This window comes from Carettochelys insculpta, chromosome 4 (assembly GCF_033958435.1).
Source record: "Carettochelys insculpta isolate YL-2023 chromosome 4, ASM3395843v1, whole genome shotgun sequence".
In the NCBI taxonomy this organism is placed as follows: Eukaryota; Metazoa; Chordata; order Testudines; family Carettochelyidae; genus Carettochelys; species Carettochelys insculpta.
Genome location: NC_134140.1, coordinates 59,536,061 through 59,555,716, shown reverse-complemented (window position 1 = coordinate 59,555,716; position 19,656 = coordinate 59,536,061). Strand labels below are relative to the sequence as shown.

At 46.2% G+C, this 19,656-nt stretch overlaps 1 protein-coding gene across 1 annotated transcript in view; it reads right to left on the bottom strand.

The window, feature by feature from the left end:
• Positions 1–1,797: 1,797 nt before the first annotated feature.
• LOC142012053 (uncharacterized) overlaps positions 1,798–19,656 on the bottom strand; it is a 28,855-nt gene continuing 10,996 nt past the window's right edge. The window contains exon 2 of the mRNA XM_074991848.1: positions 1,798–4,140. Within this exon, the coding sequence (XP_074847949.1) occupies positions 2,245–3,675 (1,431 nt within the window). The 5' untranslated portion in view covers positions 3,676–4,140 and the 3' untranslated portion in view covers positions 1,798–2,244. The remainder of the gene's footprint in view (positions 4,141–19,656) is intronic.

Below are 19,656 nucleotides of genomic sequence, written 5' to 3'. Positions count from 1 at the left end.
ACCTCACAAGGTACACTTAGTACAAAACTATCCCATTCTTATCCCATTGGTGACTATAGGGGCTCCAGAGTGCTACTTGGAGGTATAGAGTGTCACACCTATACGTCTGAGGGCACCAAAGTACAGCAAGGAATCAAATGTGGCCCTCAGAGACCCTAAACGTGAACCATGGTCCAGAAGGCAGCGCTGTAACCTGGGACACGCAACCTCCATTGTGTCCTGTCTTCCTGGGGGGAGGGAAAAGCTCAGTGGTTAGAGCATTGACCTTACAAACCCCCATGTGTACGTTTAATCCGTGGCTCGGGAGGCCTTTTGCAGGTCTGGGGTAGGTTAGATTTAAAAAAAAAAAAAAAAAAATCTGTCAGGGCTGGTGATGGGTCCTGCTGTGAGGGCATGACCCTGGGCTCCGTGAGCTCTTGCGGTTTCTCCCAGTTCTATAGCATGACATATTTCAGAGTGGAACATTGTAGGCTGGGAGCTGTAATCTGTGCCCTCCATGCTGCCATTCTATGTCAGCTGGTTTTACTTAACACAAAGTAGATCAGGCCTCTGGCATTTGGCCAGTTGCTAACCCCACTTTGTATCCTGCAAATTTTAGTCACTCCTAATCAACTAAGCAAACAGATTAACTTAAATTGTGCATTTAAATTCCAGTTATAATTATGTATTATTGCCCTGTTGATTTGAGCAGTGAGACAATCTTCAGAGCCTTGCCGTATTGTTTTCCTTCGAGGGAGAACCTGTTTATAAATATCTGGTCTTTCTCTTGTGAACCTCAGGCCAAGAATGTACACTGTCTGGTCTCCCTGAACGCAGTAGAAATCAACAACAGGAGTCAGTTTTCTTGGGCAGAAAACCAAGAGCTGTGCCCCGCCCCCGAAAATTCTGTCTCTTCTGGTCTGCCCAGGGCCGTGCTCACTACAGCTTCTGCTGCTGCCTGCTGGCTTTCTCGGCACTTCCTGCTTCTCTCCAACTCGGAGACGCAGCTTCAGCCAGTCAGCACTCCCACTCAAATGCTTCCAGTCAGTCCCAAGGGAAAACCCTTTGTGCACACGGCTTAGCTTCTGTTCAGGCCTTGCCACGCTCGCCAGTGCCTTGGGCAGTGGCTTTTCATTGTTTCAGCTCTCCTGACCGTAACCCCTTTTGGGCTTCCGAGAGCATGGCCCTTTTAAATCTTTCTTTTCTGAGGGAGGAAATGCAGATTTTTCCAGGCGGAAGTGCTGCTGGGTGGGATGGGGAGCAGAGAGCCATAGAAGTAGCAACAGGCTGTGCCATCTGGAGCTCCAGACAGAAGTCCCTCACAGAGAGATGGCCAACAGCTTGCCCAAATCCTAGGAACCAAGTCACAAGCTTTCTGATTTGCTGCTTTGCCAGGGATGGCTCAACCCCTGCTCTTCCCCAGGCCCTGCACCCACTCCTCCCATTCTCTACATGCCCCATCCTGCCACTCCCTCGTCCTGGTCTGGCCAGTTCCAGCCCCATCATGCACTCTCCCCAAAGTGCACCCTGCCCTTATTTTGCCTCTCTCCCACCTCCCAGAGCCTCCTGCACAGATGATCCTCAGTGTGCAGGAGGTGCTGGGAGCAGGAGCGGAGCTGTTCAGTGTGCTCATTGACAGACAGGAAGTGCTGGAGACGGCAGGACAAGCTGATCAGTGGGGCCTGCCTCTGGGTGCTGAGCACCCACGTTTTACATTTGTGGATGCTCCAGCCCCAGAGTGTCAGTGCTGTCAAAGTTTGACTCAGACTCACAATTTATCAGACCACTCTGTTTTATTAGCAAAGCCGCTCTGCTAATACATTTAGAAGTGAGCCCCCCGAGTGGGGCTTGTGTCTCTTAATTTATACAGTTTTTTGGAGAACAAGTTACAGAGAAGTTACAGACAAAAGAAGAAAAAGATTTTAGTCACCACCCTTCGAGATCCCTGAGACCAGTCACGTATCTTCAATTACCTGCCACCCTTAACAATCTCCTTTAACAGCTTCCAGTTAACTTAACTAATTGCCCTTCACACCTTCCATTCTGATGCCTGCTTCTTAGACGTGCTGGCTCCATCTTAATTGCTTCTCCATTCAAAAGCTAACTGTCCCTACGTGTGCTCCCTCAGATACTTTGTACCATGTTTTGGCATGCCCTCTCATATACAATGTATCCAGCATGTCCCCTTATACAACCTTATACTTATACAATGTTATACTTCCACAATCCCCCCTTTTGGTCAAGGCTACGCCCATGACCAACGACTTACTGGATTCCATACATCAATCGTTCTTTTTCATTACTTTCACTGGTGACATTTAACAACATTAGATTAGCACTCTGGTTAGGGGTAACCTGATGGATGGTGTGTCTTGTGCAGTTTTGGATACAACAAGAAATCAATTGAAAACACACAAAGATTATTAGAATTCCAAATAGGATAGTCAGGATTCCTTGAAACAACCAGTTTCCCAGACTAGAGAAATTGAATAAGTTACTTATCCATCTCCACAAGGAACTTGGTTCTTCGTGGGGAAGGTATGCAATTTGCTCCAGATGGCTAGCACGATTTATTACCTCATTAGTATTATCAGGTATGTATACACAGCATTCTGTTCCAATTAGAGCACAGGTCCCTCCTTTGGCTGCCAGTATTATATCTAATGCCCGACGGTTTTGGAGGGCCACTTGTCGGACCGCTCCTGCTTCTTTGGCTAGAGCTTTTAAGCTCTCTCCTGTTTCATTGGCCATGATCTCAACCACCGCTTGTAACCTTAAAAGCCTTTTTGCATGGTGAATTACTCCCCCTACTGGGATTAAAGAAATGCCAACAGCTTCTTCCCAAGTTAGGGGGCTTATGTTATCTACATACCATTTAGCATCTGGCAAGTCCCTCCTTTTTCGCCTGAAATTACGGAGGCGATTTCGTGGGAGGGATTGAAGCACCCGGAATTGTGGAAAAAGCTGAGCAGGATAACAGATACCTGACCAATTTGCTGGTAACACAGTGTAAGCATTTTCCCCACAAACCCAATGATGTCCCATTAAAGCTGGGAAGGGTTGACTGCAACCCTTTGACATGTAAGAATTTACGAAGGAGGAATAGTATCCCCCAAAGGGCACAGGATGATTTTCACTGGGAGAAGAGGTAGCATTTACATGACATTTGTAGATGGTGCTGTTTTTCTCAGGGAGGCTGTAGGGGGAGCAAGAGATTGAATCTCTGGTTTGATCCCAGGTTGAGAGGAAGTTTATCTTTCCATACCTGGTTCGCCATCCTCCAACCTTGTTTGAATAGTCCCATACACCATGGGACACGATGTATTGGAGACAGCTGCTCCTCCCTAGATTCAGCCCTGTCCCATTACACACCCAGCACCAGTGGCCCTTTCCTTTCACCACACTTATAAGTTTAGGAACATATGTTTTTCCCAGCCCCCAAGTGTCATTCTCCTTCCATGTCCTTTTAAGTGGATAGGGTTCTCCAGCAAGCTCTGAGGAATTCAAAGGGATTGCCATGGTGGGGATACTAGCTTGTGAGTGAGCTGGGATGTGGCTGCAGACCCAGCAATTAGAAATATTCAGGATCTGGGCTATCTGCACCTGTTGTTGGATGAAAGAATTGTCACTGTCACTCTGGATTCCCCAGACCCTCAGGACAGAGTAGCTGAGGATTAAGCTTCTCAAAGGACACATGTTGGAAGCAGGACCCTTTCTGGTTCCGACAACCCCTTTCGAGGGAACCGCAGTCACGGTTTTACGTCCACCAGGCAGCAGGCGCTAGGCTCACTACTGCTTCTTGTTTGTTGGGTCCTGCTGTCTGCTTACCCTCTGCTTCTGGCAACCCTTACGAGAGCGCAGATTGTAAGGTATTGCAGCCTGTTCCTCTTTGTCTTCTGGGGTTGAAGCTGGTTCTGCGTGGTCTTGCAGAGGTGCTTGGTCCCCTGGAGGTGGTGCTGGCTTACACTGTGAGGCGTGGATCCATGCAGCGATGCTGGATAATTTCACTGCTGTCTGGGTGGTGAGCAGTACCTGGTATGGACCCTTCCACCGGGGTTCCAAGGCGTGCTTCCGGAGGTGGTGCCACAGGTAGACCCAATCACCAGGCTCAAGAGTGTGACAGGCAGCAGAGGTGGGTTCCGTCAGCCAAGCTGCTCGCACCTGCAAATGGAAGGAGCTCACAGCTTGCATTAACCCTTTGCAGTACTGGAGGAGCGTGCTGTGAGTTAGGTTTAGGTCTGGGACTGGGGTAATAGTAGCCATTGTTCGCATAGGGCGTCCCATGATGATTTCAAATGGACTCAATTTGTGTCTCTGGGATGGGGATGACCGAATTTCCATAAGGGCCAGTGGTAAAGCAGCTGGCCAGTTTAACCCTGTGGAACTACAGAGTTTTGCCAGCTTATTTTTAAGCACACCATTTCGCCTTTCAACTGCCCCTGCACTCTGTGGATGGTAAGAGCAGTGCAACAGGTGGGTGACATGTAATACCTGGTTTAGATGCTGAACAATTTTTCCAGTAAAATGTGTTCCCCGGTCACTAGACAAAGTGGCAGGAATTCCCTTGGTAGGGATAATGTGGTTTAACAGACATTTTGCAACAGACAATGAATCAGCTTTGCGACAGGGAAAGGCTTCAATCCAACCCAAAAATAGACATATTATAACTAAAATGAATTCATATTTCTGACACTTTGGCATTTGTACAAAATCAAGTTGCCAGTGTAGGAAAGGTGCTTGAGGCAAACCCCGGAACCCTTGTGTTACTTTTACAGATTTGCCTACATTGTGGCTTTGACAAGTATCACAAGCGGCACAGTGGCGGGTTGCAAAGGAGCTGAAATGGGGAGCCCACCACCCCGCCTTACTCATAGCAGAGACCATCCCCTCCTTGCCGACATGCGAAACACCATGTAGCAGGGCGGCTAGAGACGGGTAGAGTGAGGGGGGGCTACAAAGGTACCGGTGGGCGATCGCCAAAGGGAATCAGAATGCAAAGAGCAACCCAAAGCACTCCAGGAGTCTTTCTCTGTTTCTGGGGCAGAATCCTGGAGCTGAGCAAGATGAGACAGGGATGGTGGCGTTACAGAGACAGAGAGGGGACCAAGAAACGCTTCTGGTGAAGGTTTTATAGTGGCAGCATGTTTTGCAGCAGCATCAGCAAGTGCATTACCTTTTGCCACCTCGGTGTCTGCCGCTGAGTGGCCAGTACACTTAACAATTGCCAAGGCAGACGGTAGTAAAACTGCATACAGGAGGGCGGCAATGTAGGGGCCATTCTTGATAGGGGTATCAGTAGAGGTAAGAAAACCTCGAGCCTGCCAAAGTCATGCACAACCCCAAAGGCATACCGAGAATGAGTAAAAATAGTGGTAGAGAGCCCCTCGGCTAGAAAGCAGGCACGGGTTAGGGCAATCAGTTCAGCCACCTGGGCAGAGGTCACAGAGGGTAAAGGCGCAGCTTCTATGGTTTCAGAGAGAGAGACCACAGCGTACCCTGCAAGAAGGTGGCCTTGGTCATTTCTATAACAGGACCCATCAGTGAATAATACCAAGTCAGAGTTAGGGAGAGGTACATCTGAAAGGTCGGGGCGTGGGACAGTGATAGCAGAGACAGTTGCAAGGCAGTCATGGGGTTCACCATCACTAGGTAAAGGAAGGAGGGTAGCAGGGTTTAACCGGGAGCAGCGCTTAATAGTGATATGTGAGGCTGAAAGCAGCAAAAGTTCATACCTAGTGAGGCGAGCAGGGGAGAGGTGAGCAGTGTTGCGTTGCAGAAGGAGAGTTTCCACAGAATGGGGAACCATGAGAGTGAGAGGAGAGCGGAGGACAAGGGACTTAGACATCTCGACCAGGCGCGCTGCAGCAGCTACAGCGCGTAGGCAAGGGGGTAAACCCTGGGCTACAGGGTCCAAGGTTGCAGAAAAATAAGCCACCGGGCGATTTCTGTCACCGTGCTCCTGAGTAAGAACCCGAAGGGCACAAGCAGATTGTTCGTGACAGAAAAGGGTAAAAGGCTTGTCATAGTTAGGTAACCCTAAGGCAGGGGCAGAGGCTAAATTCTGCTTAAGGGAGATGAAAGCAGCATTTGCTTCAAGTGGCCATGGCATGGGGTTAGGTACAGAGGATCGAGTGAGTTCTTGGAGTGGTTTAGCCAGAGAAGCACATTGGGGAATCCGTTGCCTACAGAACCCTGTCATGCCTAAGAATTTTCTGACCTGGCGTGGAGAGCAAGGCCGGGGAAAGCTAAGGATGGCTTGTACCCGGGCTGGAGAGAGTGTGCGGGAGCCCTGGGAGAGAAGGAAGCCTAGGTATGTGACAGAGGTTTGGCAGAGCTGCAATTTTGTGCGAGAAGCCTTATGACCCTTGTTCGCTAAAGCTGCGAGAAGTGTTAGTGAATCAGTTTCTGAGGCAGATAGAGAGGGGGAGCACAGGAGTAAGTCGTCCACATATTGGATCAGTGTGGATCCTGATGGGAAAACCAGATCAGCGAGATCCCTGGCTAGGGCTTGAGAAAAATAGGATGGACTCTCTGTATACCCCTGGGGAAGGGTAGTCCATGTATATTGCTGACCCTTGTAGGAGAAGGCAAAGAGATACTGGGATTCAGAGTGAACTGGGACAGAGAAGAAAGCGGAGCACAAATCTACAACAGTAAAGTGGGTTGCATTTGGAGGAATAGACGCTAGTATTGTAGCGGGGTTAGGGACCACTGGAAAAGAAGGTATGACAATACGGTTAATAGCTCGAAGGTCTTGAACAAATCGCCACGATTTGCCATCAGCCTTTTGAACTGGGAGGATAGGGGTGTTACAGGGGCTGGAACAAGGGACAATAATTCCTTGTTCTTTTAATGCAGATATAAGTGGAGCAATCCCAGCCTCTGCCTCAGGATTCAAAGGATACTGAGACAGGCGAGGCAGAGGTTTGGAATTGTCTACAGTAATCCGAACTGGGTCAGTATTTAATCGGCCCACTTCAGATGGGTGAGATGGCCATAGAGAGGAAGGAACCTGAGAGATTAGGTGCTCTAGGGACGGAGTTAAGGGACAGCAAGGGACCGGAGTGGAGAGGGAAGTTTCAGACAGCAGGGAGGCTACAGAATCACATAAGGAAGACTGAGGGATTTGCAGATAGACACCATCTGGGGAGCAGTAAATAGAACAGCCAAGTTTGCATAGCAAGTCCCGTCCCAGAAGGTTTGCAGGGGTGGAATCAGAGAGGAGGAATGCATGCTCCTCAGAGAGGGGACCGACCTGAACAGACAAAGGTTTTGAGAGGGGAAAAGAGGTAGGGATCCCTGTAATGCCAACAGCAGACACAGATTTTCTGGATCGGGGAACCACAGGCAAGTCAGTGGTGCGGATTGTAGAAAGAGAAGCTCCAGTATCAACAAGGAAAGGGAGAGAGAGATCATTTACAGTCAGGACACATTCTCCAGTAGGGGACAGAGGTAATAAGGGAGCTAAAACTTTCTGAGGTTCCCCAGCATCCCGTCATTGTTGGGGTGAAAAATAGGGTTGGGGATCAGCTGGAGGAACCGGCAGGGGGTTCACTTGATTTCCCATACAATTATTAGGTCGTCTTGGACACTCTTTTTTCCAGTGTCCAGGCTGTTTACAGTAGTTACAAACCCCAGTTAATCCAGCCCCCCCGCCCCCTTCCACAACCCCGTCCTTGTCCCCGGTGTGGTCTGCTTAGTCCTGAATAATGCTGTATCTGCAGAGCCATTAACTTTTGGGAGGACTGTTCCTCCTTTCCTTTTAAAGTGCGGTGGCAATGCTCTGCTACTGCCAGCAATTTGTCCATGGTTTCAGTCTCCCATCCCACACTTATTCGTTTTAACATGCTGCCTGTGGCAGGGAGAAGACCATCAACAAATGCATGTGCCAAGGCTCCCTGCCCATTTACATCGGGCTCTTGTATTCCTGAATGTTGTAGGAAAATATCAGTTAGCCGGGACCTATAGTCGCCTGGGCTTTCTCCTTGCCCTTGCTTACAGCAACGTATTGCTGTCCAGTTTGTTTTAGGAGACCACACTTTGGGAATGGCTTGATGCAGGCACTTCCAAAGAGCCATACACCCGTCTCTGTACGCCGAATCTGGGCCAGTACTTTTTATGGTTGAGTGGCGTGCCTCAGCTGGCCAGTCTGCGGCAGCCAACCATTTTTCATAATAACTGGCAGGAGCTAACAATTTGCACAGTTGGAGGAGATCTGTCTCAGAGGGTTCATAGGTTTCACAGATTAACAGAAACTCCTCAGCAAATTTGATAGAGTTTTCCTGTGGTTTGGGAAAACCTTTAACTATAGATAAAAGTTCCGTACAAGTCCAGGTCTGATAATCCCATATGGACTCACTTTCTCCCATCTTAAGGACTCGTAAGGGTGCCACAACAGTTTGATCAGAGTCTCTCATTAACCTCCCATCAGGTTCTCTTTTCCAAGAAGAGATGTCAAGAGAATCTTTGCAGTCTGCTTTGGATTTCTTCTTCATAATATTTTGCAGAGCTGCGAGGCCAATGAGGGTATCTTCTTCACTTTCATTATCTGTAGTCACTGAAGATTTTTCTTTTTCTGATTTCTTATTTGCGCAGGAGTATGGCGGGGGTCGGGTTTGATCCAGATCATTGCACAGGACTGGGCAAAGGGGAGCGCTCGGACTAGTGGTGGGAGAGACTGCATCCAATTGAACTTTTAGTTTTTTGATAGAATTTTTAAGAGAGGTGAGTTTTGACTCAGTCCATCTACGATTTGCCTCTTCCCACCACTGCATGAAGCAGTCTACTTCTCCTCTCTCCAATTTGGTTTTTGGGAGGACGAGTTTGCTTTTCAAAGCGTCCACTCGATCCTTGTCCCAAGAACCTAACAGTGGCCACTGTAATTTGCGGTTCTCTAGAGCTAATTTGGACCATTTTTCAAGAAACCTACAAGAGTCCGGACCCCTCCTAAAATACATAAAATAAGCCGGAGTTCCCTTAGGGAACTGTTCTACCTTAGACTTCTGATTACCCATCCAGGAGGACTTCACACAGCACTCACACAAGAAGGAAATTCGGGCTCGGCAGAGCGGTACCCGGTGCAACACACAGAAAGGAGCCCACAGGCTACTGCCTCAACTGCCCTTGCTTTCACACCAGGGGTTATACCCAAGGCGTGGTGCGGCTGCAGCTGTGCAGATTCCACTTATTCAGACCGTGGGGACGGGGACCCCTTGGTCAGCCAGTCTCCGGACAGAGATGGCTCCCAGATTCACACACACACCACAGGGAAGACGGATAGACACAAAGACAAGACAGTCCTCAAACCGGTTAAAGCACAAAAATAATAATTACCTGAGACGTCTGATTCCAGAAGCTGGATCCAAAGACTCCTACCCGAACAGAGTGGGAGCCAACAAGTTCAATGGCGTAGACTGCGCTGCTGCTGTGTACCTTTCTGTCTTGTGGAGGATCGCTTGGACTAAGCATCCAGGCGCCGGCTGCCACGATCGTCCTGCAAGGCAGTCAGGGATCACACAGCCTCAGTGAAGCCGCTTGCCATCTCAGTGGGACCTCCAAATTGTCAAAGTTTGACTCAGACTCACAATTTATCAGACCACTCTGTTTTATTAGCAAAGCCGCTCTGCTAATACATTTAGAAGTGAGCCCCCCGAGTGGGGCTTGTGTCTCTTAATTTATACAGTTTTTTGGAGAACAAGTTACAGAGAAGTTACAGACAAAAGAAGAAAAAGATTTTAGTCACCACCCTTCGAGATCCCTGAGACCAGTCACGTATCTTCAATTACCTGCCACCCTTAACAATCTCCTTTAACAGCTTCCAGTTAACTTAACTAATTGCCCTTCACACCTTCCATTCTGATGCCTGCTTCTTAGACGTGCTGGCTCCATCTTAATTGCTTCTCCATTCAAAAGCTAACTGTCCCTACGTGTGCTCCCTCAGATACTTTGTAACATGTTTTGGCATGCCCTCTCATATACAATGTATCCAGCATGTCCCCTTATACAACCTTATACTTATACAATGTTATACTTCCACAGTGCCTACACCGAGGAGGGCCAGAGCAGCTGACTGGAAATACCCCAGGACAGGAGCCAGGGAGGAATCACCTGAGAAGGACAAACCAGAGCTGGACCCAGTATCACTGCTGCCCAGAGCTGTATGGTGCCATGAGCAATGGGCCTGTCACTTTGCATTGGGAATAATGAGAGCGGCTGTTAGTTAAATGCTGGGGGGGGGGGGGGGGGGGGGTGTTGTTAGTCACTCTGTTTGGCTTTGCGGAGAGCACTTGAGGGGTTTCCTGGGGAAAGTTGACTGGCACTGAAGATGGCTAAAAGCATCCACAATGCACCCCTAGAATGGAACTTTGCCCAGGATCCTGAACTCTGTGTGCAGGCACATTGCTCAGCATCTGCTCTTTGCAACTGGTACAACTGGGCTTTTGAGGACCTGTCTTGAATGCTACCCTTTTATCGCTCTGCCTGTATTTATCGCTGTCATTTTCCTCCTGCCACCCCTCCGGAACTAAATATTGCCCTCTGCTGTGTTCCATGTACTTTCACTCAGGGGTTTGGAACAAGTTCTTTCAATCTTCCCTCACTTGTCCTGTTTTCTGAACTTTTAATAATTTTTGTTGCTCTTCTCTGGACCTTTTCTAATTTGTTCACGTCTTTCCTGAAATGTGGTGCGCAGAAGTGGACGCAACTCCAGCTGAGCCCCACTCAGTGTGGAGTAGAGCGGAAGAACGATATCTCCCATCTTGCTTACACCAGTCCTGTTAGCACAGCCCAGAAAGATATTTGATTTTTTTTTAAACTTGATTTTACTGCATGTTCATGCGTAACTAGTGCTTTACTATGACCCAAGAGCCCTTTCTGCCGTACTCCTTCCTGGACAGTCATTTCCTGTGTGTGAAACGGATTGTTCCTTCCTAATTAGAGTATTTTGTATTTGTCCTTATCAAATTTCATCCTATTTACCTGAGACCATTTCTCCAGTTTCTCCAGCTAGTTTTGAATTCTGACCCTGTCCTCCAAAGTACTTGTAACCGTTCCCAGCTTGGTATCACCTGCAAACTTAAGTGTGCTCACTATGCCATGATCTAAATCATTAATGATCCCATTAATCAGTCCCAGAACTGATCCCTGTGGAACTCTGCTCATTATAGCCTTTCAGCATGACTCTGACAAAGTAGGTCTTTGTTCACAAAAGCTTATGCTGCAAAATACCTGCTAGTCTATAAGGTGCCACAGGACTTCTTGTTGTTTTTCTCGGGAAATGGTTATCCAACAGTGATGGTCTGGATGGAGCTTGGTCCTGCCATGAATGCAGGGGGCTGGAGCTGATGATCTCAAGGTTCCTTCCAGTTCTGGTAGTCTAGTCTATGATTACTTTGTTTTTACAGTGCCTATCACGAAGGAGCTATGAGTTTAGTTGGAGCCTGCTATATTATCAATCTGATCGATAATAATTGGTATTCTTCAAGACAAGGAAGTAGAGTAATGAGGTTATTTACACCTAATTCTAGGTCTTCTGAGACGTTCCTACCTACTGTACCTACATCTGACTTTGTGTTCTGGATTCCCTCTCATTAGCTCTTAAAAATCTCTTCTATTCCAATCTTTAGCAAAGTTTAAATGCTCGAGGAAAAATATTGAGACAAGGGAAGCAGACGGGCCATAACATACATTCTTTCTTTTTGTTGCACCTTACCTGAAAAATTAGTTCATTTGTTACCAAAACTATGAGTGCCTTTCTCTCAGCTTGCACAACGTACCAGACAAGCTTTCAGCAGTGTGTGTGGTTGCAACATGAGAGTTTAAAAATGTAACAAGGGAAAATACCCACTAGATGGTGCTGTGTTGTTAAACTACAGCCATAATAATAAGCTGTTTTCTGAGCTCCTGTGTAATATTCTTGTAGTTAAAAGCTTCCATCTATCATTTTTATCTGAAAAATAGAGTCAAAGTACATTATGTGTGATTTCAAATCTTCCTGAAACTGTTTACATGAGTTTCAGAGTCAAGTTTCCATTGCTGGCACTAGGCCTGCAGCTACTAGAGACAGCCAAAGAGCACCTTTGAGATTGTAAAACTCACTATAGTTCTCTTCCAAGTCCATCACGATCATAGTGATTGTCAGGACAATTAATGAACCTTTTCTGTCCACTTTGTCCTGTCCAGGCATCACCATGCTAATGTACATGATTATATGCTGTGTTTTCAAGGCGTATTTGACGTTTCTTACTCGTGTCTCAGTCTCCACAAGGCGTTGACTGTAGGAGAGGAATGGAAAAGTGATCTGACTGAGTTAAAGAATATTAGTAACCTCACAGAGCTACTCAACGTAGGAACTTTGCGGTGTGGTGTTAATGGATGATTCAACTCATCTGGTATCCTGCCTTTGATTCTGACCAATACCAGATGCTTTGGAAAATGACATAAACCGCCCATAATGCTCTAAAGTAAGTAACTCTACGTGAGGGAGATGGGGATTCCTTCTTGTTCCCGCCTGGTGTTCAGGTCATGCTCTGGAACACAAAAATGGATAGTTTGCAGTAGCTACCCTTAGACATTGCTCCGCAAACGCCCCACTTCCTTTGGTCACTCCCCTGCAGCACTCAAGTGGGAACAAAAGCTTGCAACCCCTTTCTTCTTCTTCTAGAGGCAGGAAGGATTTCAAAGGAAAGTACATGAGCCTTTCCCATGTGAGTATGTGTGTCTATCTAGGTCTTGGATCATGCACCTAGGTAAAGGGAGTTTGAGCCATTGGCTGGGGTAGGGTTTTCATCCAGTCTTATTTTAGTTCATATGTTCTGGGGCTGAACCAAAACCAGGAATTTTCTCAGTTTAGCCAAACCTGATCAGGAACCCCAAACCAAGCCACAAAACATGGTGACTGGCCAAACAATAGGAGCTATGGTCCCTTTAGAAATTGCCTTTCCTTCCCCAGGAGAGCGGCTGCAATGTGGGTCAGGCCTGTCAGAAGCCTAAAGGGGCCATTACGTCCCACTCCTTCAAGCAGAATGAGGTAGCGCTCGTCAAGCTGATGAAAGTGAAGCCCACGGGAGTTCCTTTTTCAGCTCAGGAAGTGAAAGAAGGTCAGTTTTGTGTTCAATTATCAATCAAGGGAAGAGGTTGCCTGGGTGAAACCAGTGAGCTGGTCTGTTGAGGTGGCTGAGCTGAGACTCCTTAAGCCCTTCTGCTTTTGTTTTACTTACCATTGTGAACTTTGAGTAAGCAGCCTGGAGGCATTGGGAACCCTCAGTGCCAGAATTTGGGTTTGTATTGCTGACTTGAACAAATAAACAAGCTCTTTTTGAGGCAGAAGTTTTGTTGTTGTTTGAATCGAAAGAATCTGGCCTGGAGGTTGTGGATTGGTTTTATTTCAGTGCTGAGGACGGAGGCTGGAACAGAGGCTTGGCTACAACCAGTGCCTTTATGGGGCAAGGAGAGGGTTCTCACAAGCTTTCCAGAATCATGCTGTGTGTTCTGTGTTGCAATACTGAGTAAAACTCTAGTGCACCCCGCACACCTCATTTTATAAGGCAAGATAGAAAGGAAGGAGAAAGGTCCTACATCATTCCAAAATATGAAGCGGATGAACACTGAGATTCCTTCATTTTGCCAGTGCCATTCTGTATACTCCTCACAGCTGACAAGGGTGGCATGAATGGGTAGGTAGACCCCAACATAGGGTTATGAAGCTGATGTGGGCACAAGTGGCATTGCCACACCACACCTATAAGAGATGTCAGACCTAGAAGCGGGAGCTTAAAGCAAGAAGCCTAGCAGCATATTTGGTTACAGAAGCAAGTCTTCAGATCTGGGAGAGAGAGGTTTGGCTCACAGCAGGGTCTACTCCCTGAAGGTAGGAGAGCCCATTGTTATTCCTCTACCTTTGTCTGACCTTAGCTGGAAACACAGCTCAACAAGGGCTTGCCAGAGGAAGAGAGTTTTGCTGCAGAGGTAAGAGGGTTCATTTGTGTTAATTCCTCTTTTTCGGTTCACTGGCACCCAGGGAAGAATGAACTCTCTAGAGCTCAGCTGGACGTCTGAGCCTCTTATGGCTGGAAATGTCTTTTTCTAAACCTCCTATGTATCTAGTTTCTCAGGCTTCTCCTAAAGCTTGAGCCAAAGCTCATTCTAATCACTAGAAAGACTCACAATGGCTTTAGTCTGCATCGAGATCAAGTCCAGAGCCTGAGTAGTGGGTTTACACAGAACAAACAATTTTGTTACTGGGGAGCATTCAGGGCAAGACATTTTCACTTTGGATGTACAGATCGTCTTCAGCATGGAACAAGAAATGAACCCTGGCTTTTCACGTCATCCAGATTGATGCTCCAGACACTAGATGTCAGCATTGTCCAAAAAGGCCTTCAGCTGCTTCTCAGACAAACCCATTAACAGCTTTATGCAAAGCCGTTAGCAAATTGATTGGGCATCGTTCCAGTGCTGACCCCAAAAAGAAGCTGAGTTGTTATGCAAATTTTTAATGTTGCTGAACTAGTTTTCCTGGCTTTTGCACAAGACTTTGAAAAGCAAACATCAAAAAAGCAACCTCTCCTCTTGCAGGGGTCGCACCTAAATGGCAGCTCTGCCTGCAGTCTGCATTGTAATGACAAAGTGCTGCTTATTATAGAATGGAAGATAAGAGCTCTAGTTTTTATCTAAAATCTTCATGCAATGTTATGATGTATTTTACATAAGCCAAAAGAAATGGAATATGATACAGTTACCTTCTGAAGTTCTGCTCTTGTGGTGTTAGCTGGAAGGTGATCAGTCTTCACAGGCTCAGAGGGGTAGCTGCATTAGTCTGTATCTTTGCAAAACAAAGCAAGCAGTCCTGTAGCATCTTAACGACTAACTATTTATTTATTTATTACGTAATTATCTAATAAATAAAATTGTTAGTTGTTAAGGTGCTACAGGACTGCTAGCTTAGTCTTCACAGGGGTGAATTTAAACAGCCCTCTTCCTTCCTGATTGTCACTGTCAGGGCTAGGTAAATAGTAACAGAGCGGTAGCCATGTTAGACTGTATCCTAATAAAGCAAAACAGCAGCCATGGAGCACTTTAAAGACTAACTAAATAATGTATTAGATGATGAGCTTTCGTGGGGACAACCCAGTTCTTCAGATCTGGAGATAGTGCTGTACTGGAAATGGTGCTGAAAGAGAATTGGCGTGGGTGGATTCTGTCCTATGTATCTGTGTCAGTTTTCATTTCAATGTTTTTTGTTGGTACCTCCCTGTTAGAGAATAGGCATGTCTTCCTAACACAGTCCAGAATTATATTTACTCCCACCGCCCAGCAGTGTTACTTTCTTCATCCATGCTTAGCTCAGGATCCACTATCCAACCCCATCTCCTTTTTGGCACTACTCCCCCTTAGGCAGTCATTTCCCACGTAATATGTCTGAATCTGAGTTGGATTTAGGCACGGAAGCCAGGAACATAAGGAGTCCCAAATCTGCTTGCACCACTTCTGATCACACGCCACACTTTTTCCTGCATTCCGAACTTTTGTTTTTTAATTTAATTTTTTCCAGGATCCTCCTACAAAAGCTGCTGCTGAAGGAAGTGGCAGTTACACATACACACAACACTTCCAGAATCAGATTCTTCAGTTTTACCTTTTAAAGAGCTTCACATACCAAAGACAGGGAAAAGTTTGATCACCTGAATGTTGGTCACTTAAAAATTATAGGCCAAATTCTACTTTCATTTACACCTGTGTAAATCCACAGTAATTGAAAAGTTGTTAGTGGCTTTACCCTAAATTTTAGGCTAATACAATCAAGAACAGAATTATTTCTACTGTCTGTCATATCAAGATCTAAGTAACACTGGGAGATTTTAAAACACTTTCACATTTTGACTTGTGCAGTTTTAAAAATAGCTCCAATTCAGAGTGGAGTATTTTTCTGTGTTTAATGAGACCTTTAAAAATTATGTTTATGTTGAATATTCATAGATTCATAGGCAAGAGGAAGCATTGTGGTCATTTAATCTGACCTCCTGCACACTGAAAGATAGAGAACCTCACCCTCCCAATTCTGTAATAGATCCCTAACCTCTGGCGTTACTAAATCCTCAAATCATGATTTAGAGACTTCAAAGTTACAGAGAATCTGTCATTTTTACACACACATTTATCTATCTATCTATCTAATCTAAAATGTGGACCTAGTTAGACAGCCCTAGATACACAGTTTGTTCTGTTGGCATAGTTGCTTAGTTATCCTTACCGCATTGTTTGGATAACTTCCATATAAACTGGTTGGATGAACTGTTGATACCACTTTTTTCTTCTTGCATACCACAAAAAAATATATTAAAAAACGCAGCACAAACAATACAAGCTCTCTGGTTAGTGAGATTCTGAAGGGCAATCAGTGAATGACACTCTCCTTATGGTGGGGAGGGGGTGGCCGAAGCTTATGATTGGGATCTGGTCATCAGAGACAAGGTGCAACAGAAAATTTCTCTTCCAGGCACTAACAGGAAGCAGCTCACTATTTATAAAGGAAAGGTGGGGGTCTTGCATTTTGATTACATGATGTCATAGCTGCTTTTGGGGTGAGAGGGGGCGAGTCTTGCTCCTGGCGGTGAACCTAGGAACAGTGCACTATGCACCAACTGTTGTCATGGCTACAAAAGGGAGCAGCAAACAAACCGCAGAGAGGTGTTTCGTGAGGAAAGCACTGCAGCGAAGGCTCACTCTTGCAGGTGGCCTTTGTTCCAGAAAGGTGGCCTTTCTCTGCTCTGGGTGCTAATAGCTCCCCATTAGACTCCGGCAAAGGCTCACATCCCCCGTCTGATCTGACTTGTTTTTTCCTCTTTTGATACGTACTGTAGATACTGGGCCTTTTCCACCTTGCTGAATAGACCATGTCAGCTCTGGCCCTCCCTCTTACTGGGACCCCACCCTTTAATACCCCTCTGAAACCACCCCCCCATGCATCTGATGAAGCAGGTCTTTGCCCATGAAAGCTTATGCTCCAAAATATCTGTTAGTCTATAAGGTGCCACAAGACTTCTTGTTGTTCTCGAAGCTAACACGGCTACCTCTCTGATACTTCCTGACAAGTCACTTCTTCTGCCTTTAGATCCAGAGCAGTACTTCCACAGGAAATGGAGCATCTATCAAGAAGCCGCACGTGGCCTCCCAGCCACACAAGAGGCTCTGTTTGAGAAGTTATGAATATTTTAAATCCTTTGCATGTGTAAATTTCCAATGTAATGTCCTTCTTCTACAAAGACTAATTAACCACAGACGTTAGGGACTAATATTAGAAACCAAGAAAGCACAAATGCAAAAGGCCTATTAGATAATCTAGCTGCCTTTCTGAGGAAGCCAGTAGGGATACAAAATACAGGCTGTTCGTTAGTGCATTGTCCAGTTCTTAATTGTTCAGGTCAGAAGATTTCCACCACGTCCCTTGGGAGGGTATTCAATAGCGGAATAAATCTTGCAGGAATAAACCTAGGAGAAGAACTAGGCTAACAGCGCAAAAATGAATTTGCAAACACTGATCTGAAAACAATCATCCAATTTCTTTGAGATTTGAGAGCTTGCTTTTCCAAAGCATTTTTGAAAGACAAATATGTTGTTTGAAAAGGAAAGTGTCAGAAACATGCTAATTATCTACATAGACATGTTTATGTATGAACCTAGAAGAATTTGTACAGTCATCTTGAACGCTTTGTTGGAGTTTCCAGGTCATCCACTGCAGAAGCAACGCCATGTGACTTAGCCGACCAACTGCACAACAAGCAGCAAATGAAGACTATCAAATGGCTGATGAGGAAATCATGGGCTGCAATATGTTTTCATCAACTGTGTGAAAAGCAAGGGGAGTCTATGGGTAATTTGCATGTGGAAAATGGGGCCACATTTTTGCTGAATATCTGCTTTAGTATCAATGTTATTCCTGATATTTAGCCTATCTTCTTCTTTGCTGAGTTTCCATTACCCCGGTTGTTTTTACATTCTGCAAATATTTGTATGATGTCTCTCCGCTCACTCTTCCTTAATATTTTGATCATTTTTCAAGTCCTTTCCTCCAGTGCTCCTTAAATATTTCTGTTGTTTTGCAGATCCCTTCCTGTTGCTCACCATCTGTTTGACAGAGTTGTGCAGAAGTAAGCAAAGTATTCCAGGTGTGATGTCAACCTTCAAAGTCTGAGCTGTCACACCTAAGCCCTCGTAAGTAAATTAAATTAACAAAAAATGTAAGCTTACTCTTTGCAGCCTTGGCCATTTCAGCTTCCTTAATATTTTTTTAAGGAATATATTTACATAAGAAAACACATCACAGCAGACTTTGTTCCTGGCAGTGAGGCCATAGATGGTTTTCCATTTTTACTAGGAACCATAGAGTAGCTCAGACAGAAATCTTAGGCTGCAACACTACGAGGTAAATTTGAATTTAAGGCAGTTAGCTCAATATTACCAGGTGACTGTCTTCACTGAAAATACCATTAGCTCAATTTAGGGTGCGCTCATCTGAAGCTACAAAATTGCAGTTACCTGACAGGTGTAGCGTCAAGCTCGAATTCAGAAGTTCAATTAAAGGCCAATGTGGAAGTGCCATGTCCTAAAATCGAATTGATTAGCCTCCAGAGGTGTCCCTTATCTAGCCCACAAAGCTACGCGTGCTGCACCTGGCTCCCAGCTCCCTGCTGCTAGTGGGAGCTGGGAAACTGATCCGGCTGCTGCACTCCTGTGGCAGGGGCCAGACACCCTGCGGCTGGGCTGCCGGAGCCACATGCAGGGCCAGACACCCCACCACCAGGCTGCTCGAGCCATGCGGGGCCAGACGCCCATGGGCAGGCACCTACCGTGTAGGCACCTTTGACTACCTGCAACCAGGTGCCCCCCAGCCAGCAGGCTCCAGCAGCTTTTCCACCGGAGCCGGTGAGTGGCAGAGGGTTTGTTTTTTTGTGAAGAGGATTTTTTTTTTTTGGTGGGGGGGGGGAGTTTTGGCTGTTTTTTTGGGGAGGTTGTTTTGGGGGGGGAAGTTGGGGTGGAACTGGGGCTGGGGGAGCCTGTGGGTAGGGGGAGTAAACCCTCACATTTAAGGGACTGTGGGGAGGAACCGACAACCCTGTTAGTCCTGTAAATGGAGGGTTTACTGTACTAGCAGGAGCTGGGAAATTGAACAGGGCTGCTGCATTGTCAGTTTCCTGGGTCCCCCAAGCTGTTGGACCTGGGAAACTGACAGCGCTGATGCTCCTGGCTCAGAATATGGGGGTGAGGGAACTGTGGGGTGGGTTCCCACAATGCACTGCTGCAACAGTCAATGTTTGGTGATTTCAGCGTGGAAGCAAAGTGTCAAGTTTGTTGGGCGCCTATGGGAAGTGAGGATACTCGAAATTCAGTGTAGGAAAACCAGCATTATAAAATCGATTGTTATAAATTGGAATTTATCTTGAAGTGTAGATGTTGCCTTTGTCTACCTGTGTCTTACAGCCTCTTAAATTAAACCTGAAGCTTGTGAATTCACTTTAGCTGATAATCACCTTTCATGCTGTTCCTGAGCTTTGTGGCAAGACCATTTGTTTTGCACATTGTTATGGTTGTATGCAATTCCCTAATGCAAACGCTATCTAAACTCACACTGAAATTAATAGGCATGGACTTTAATGCCTGACCCAACACTAGGACTAGGTG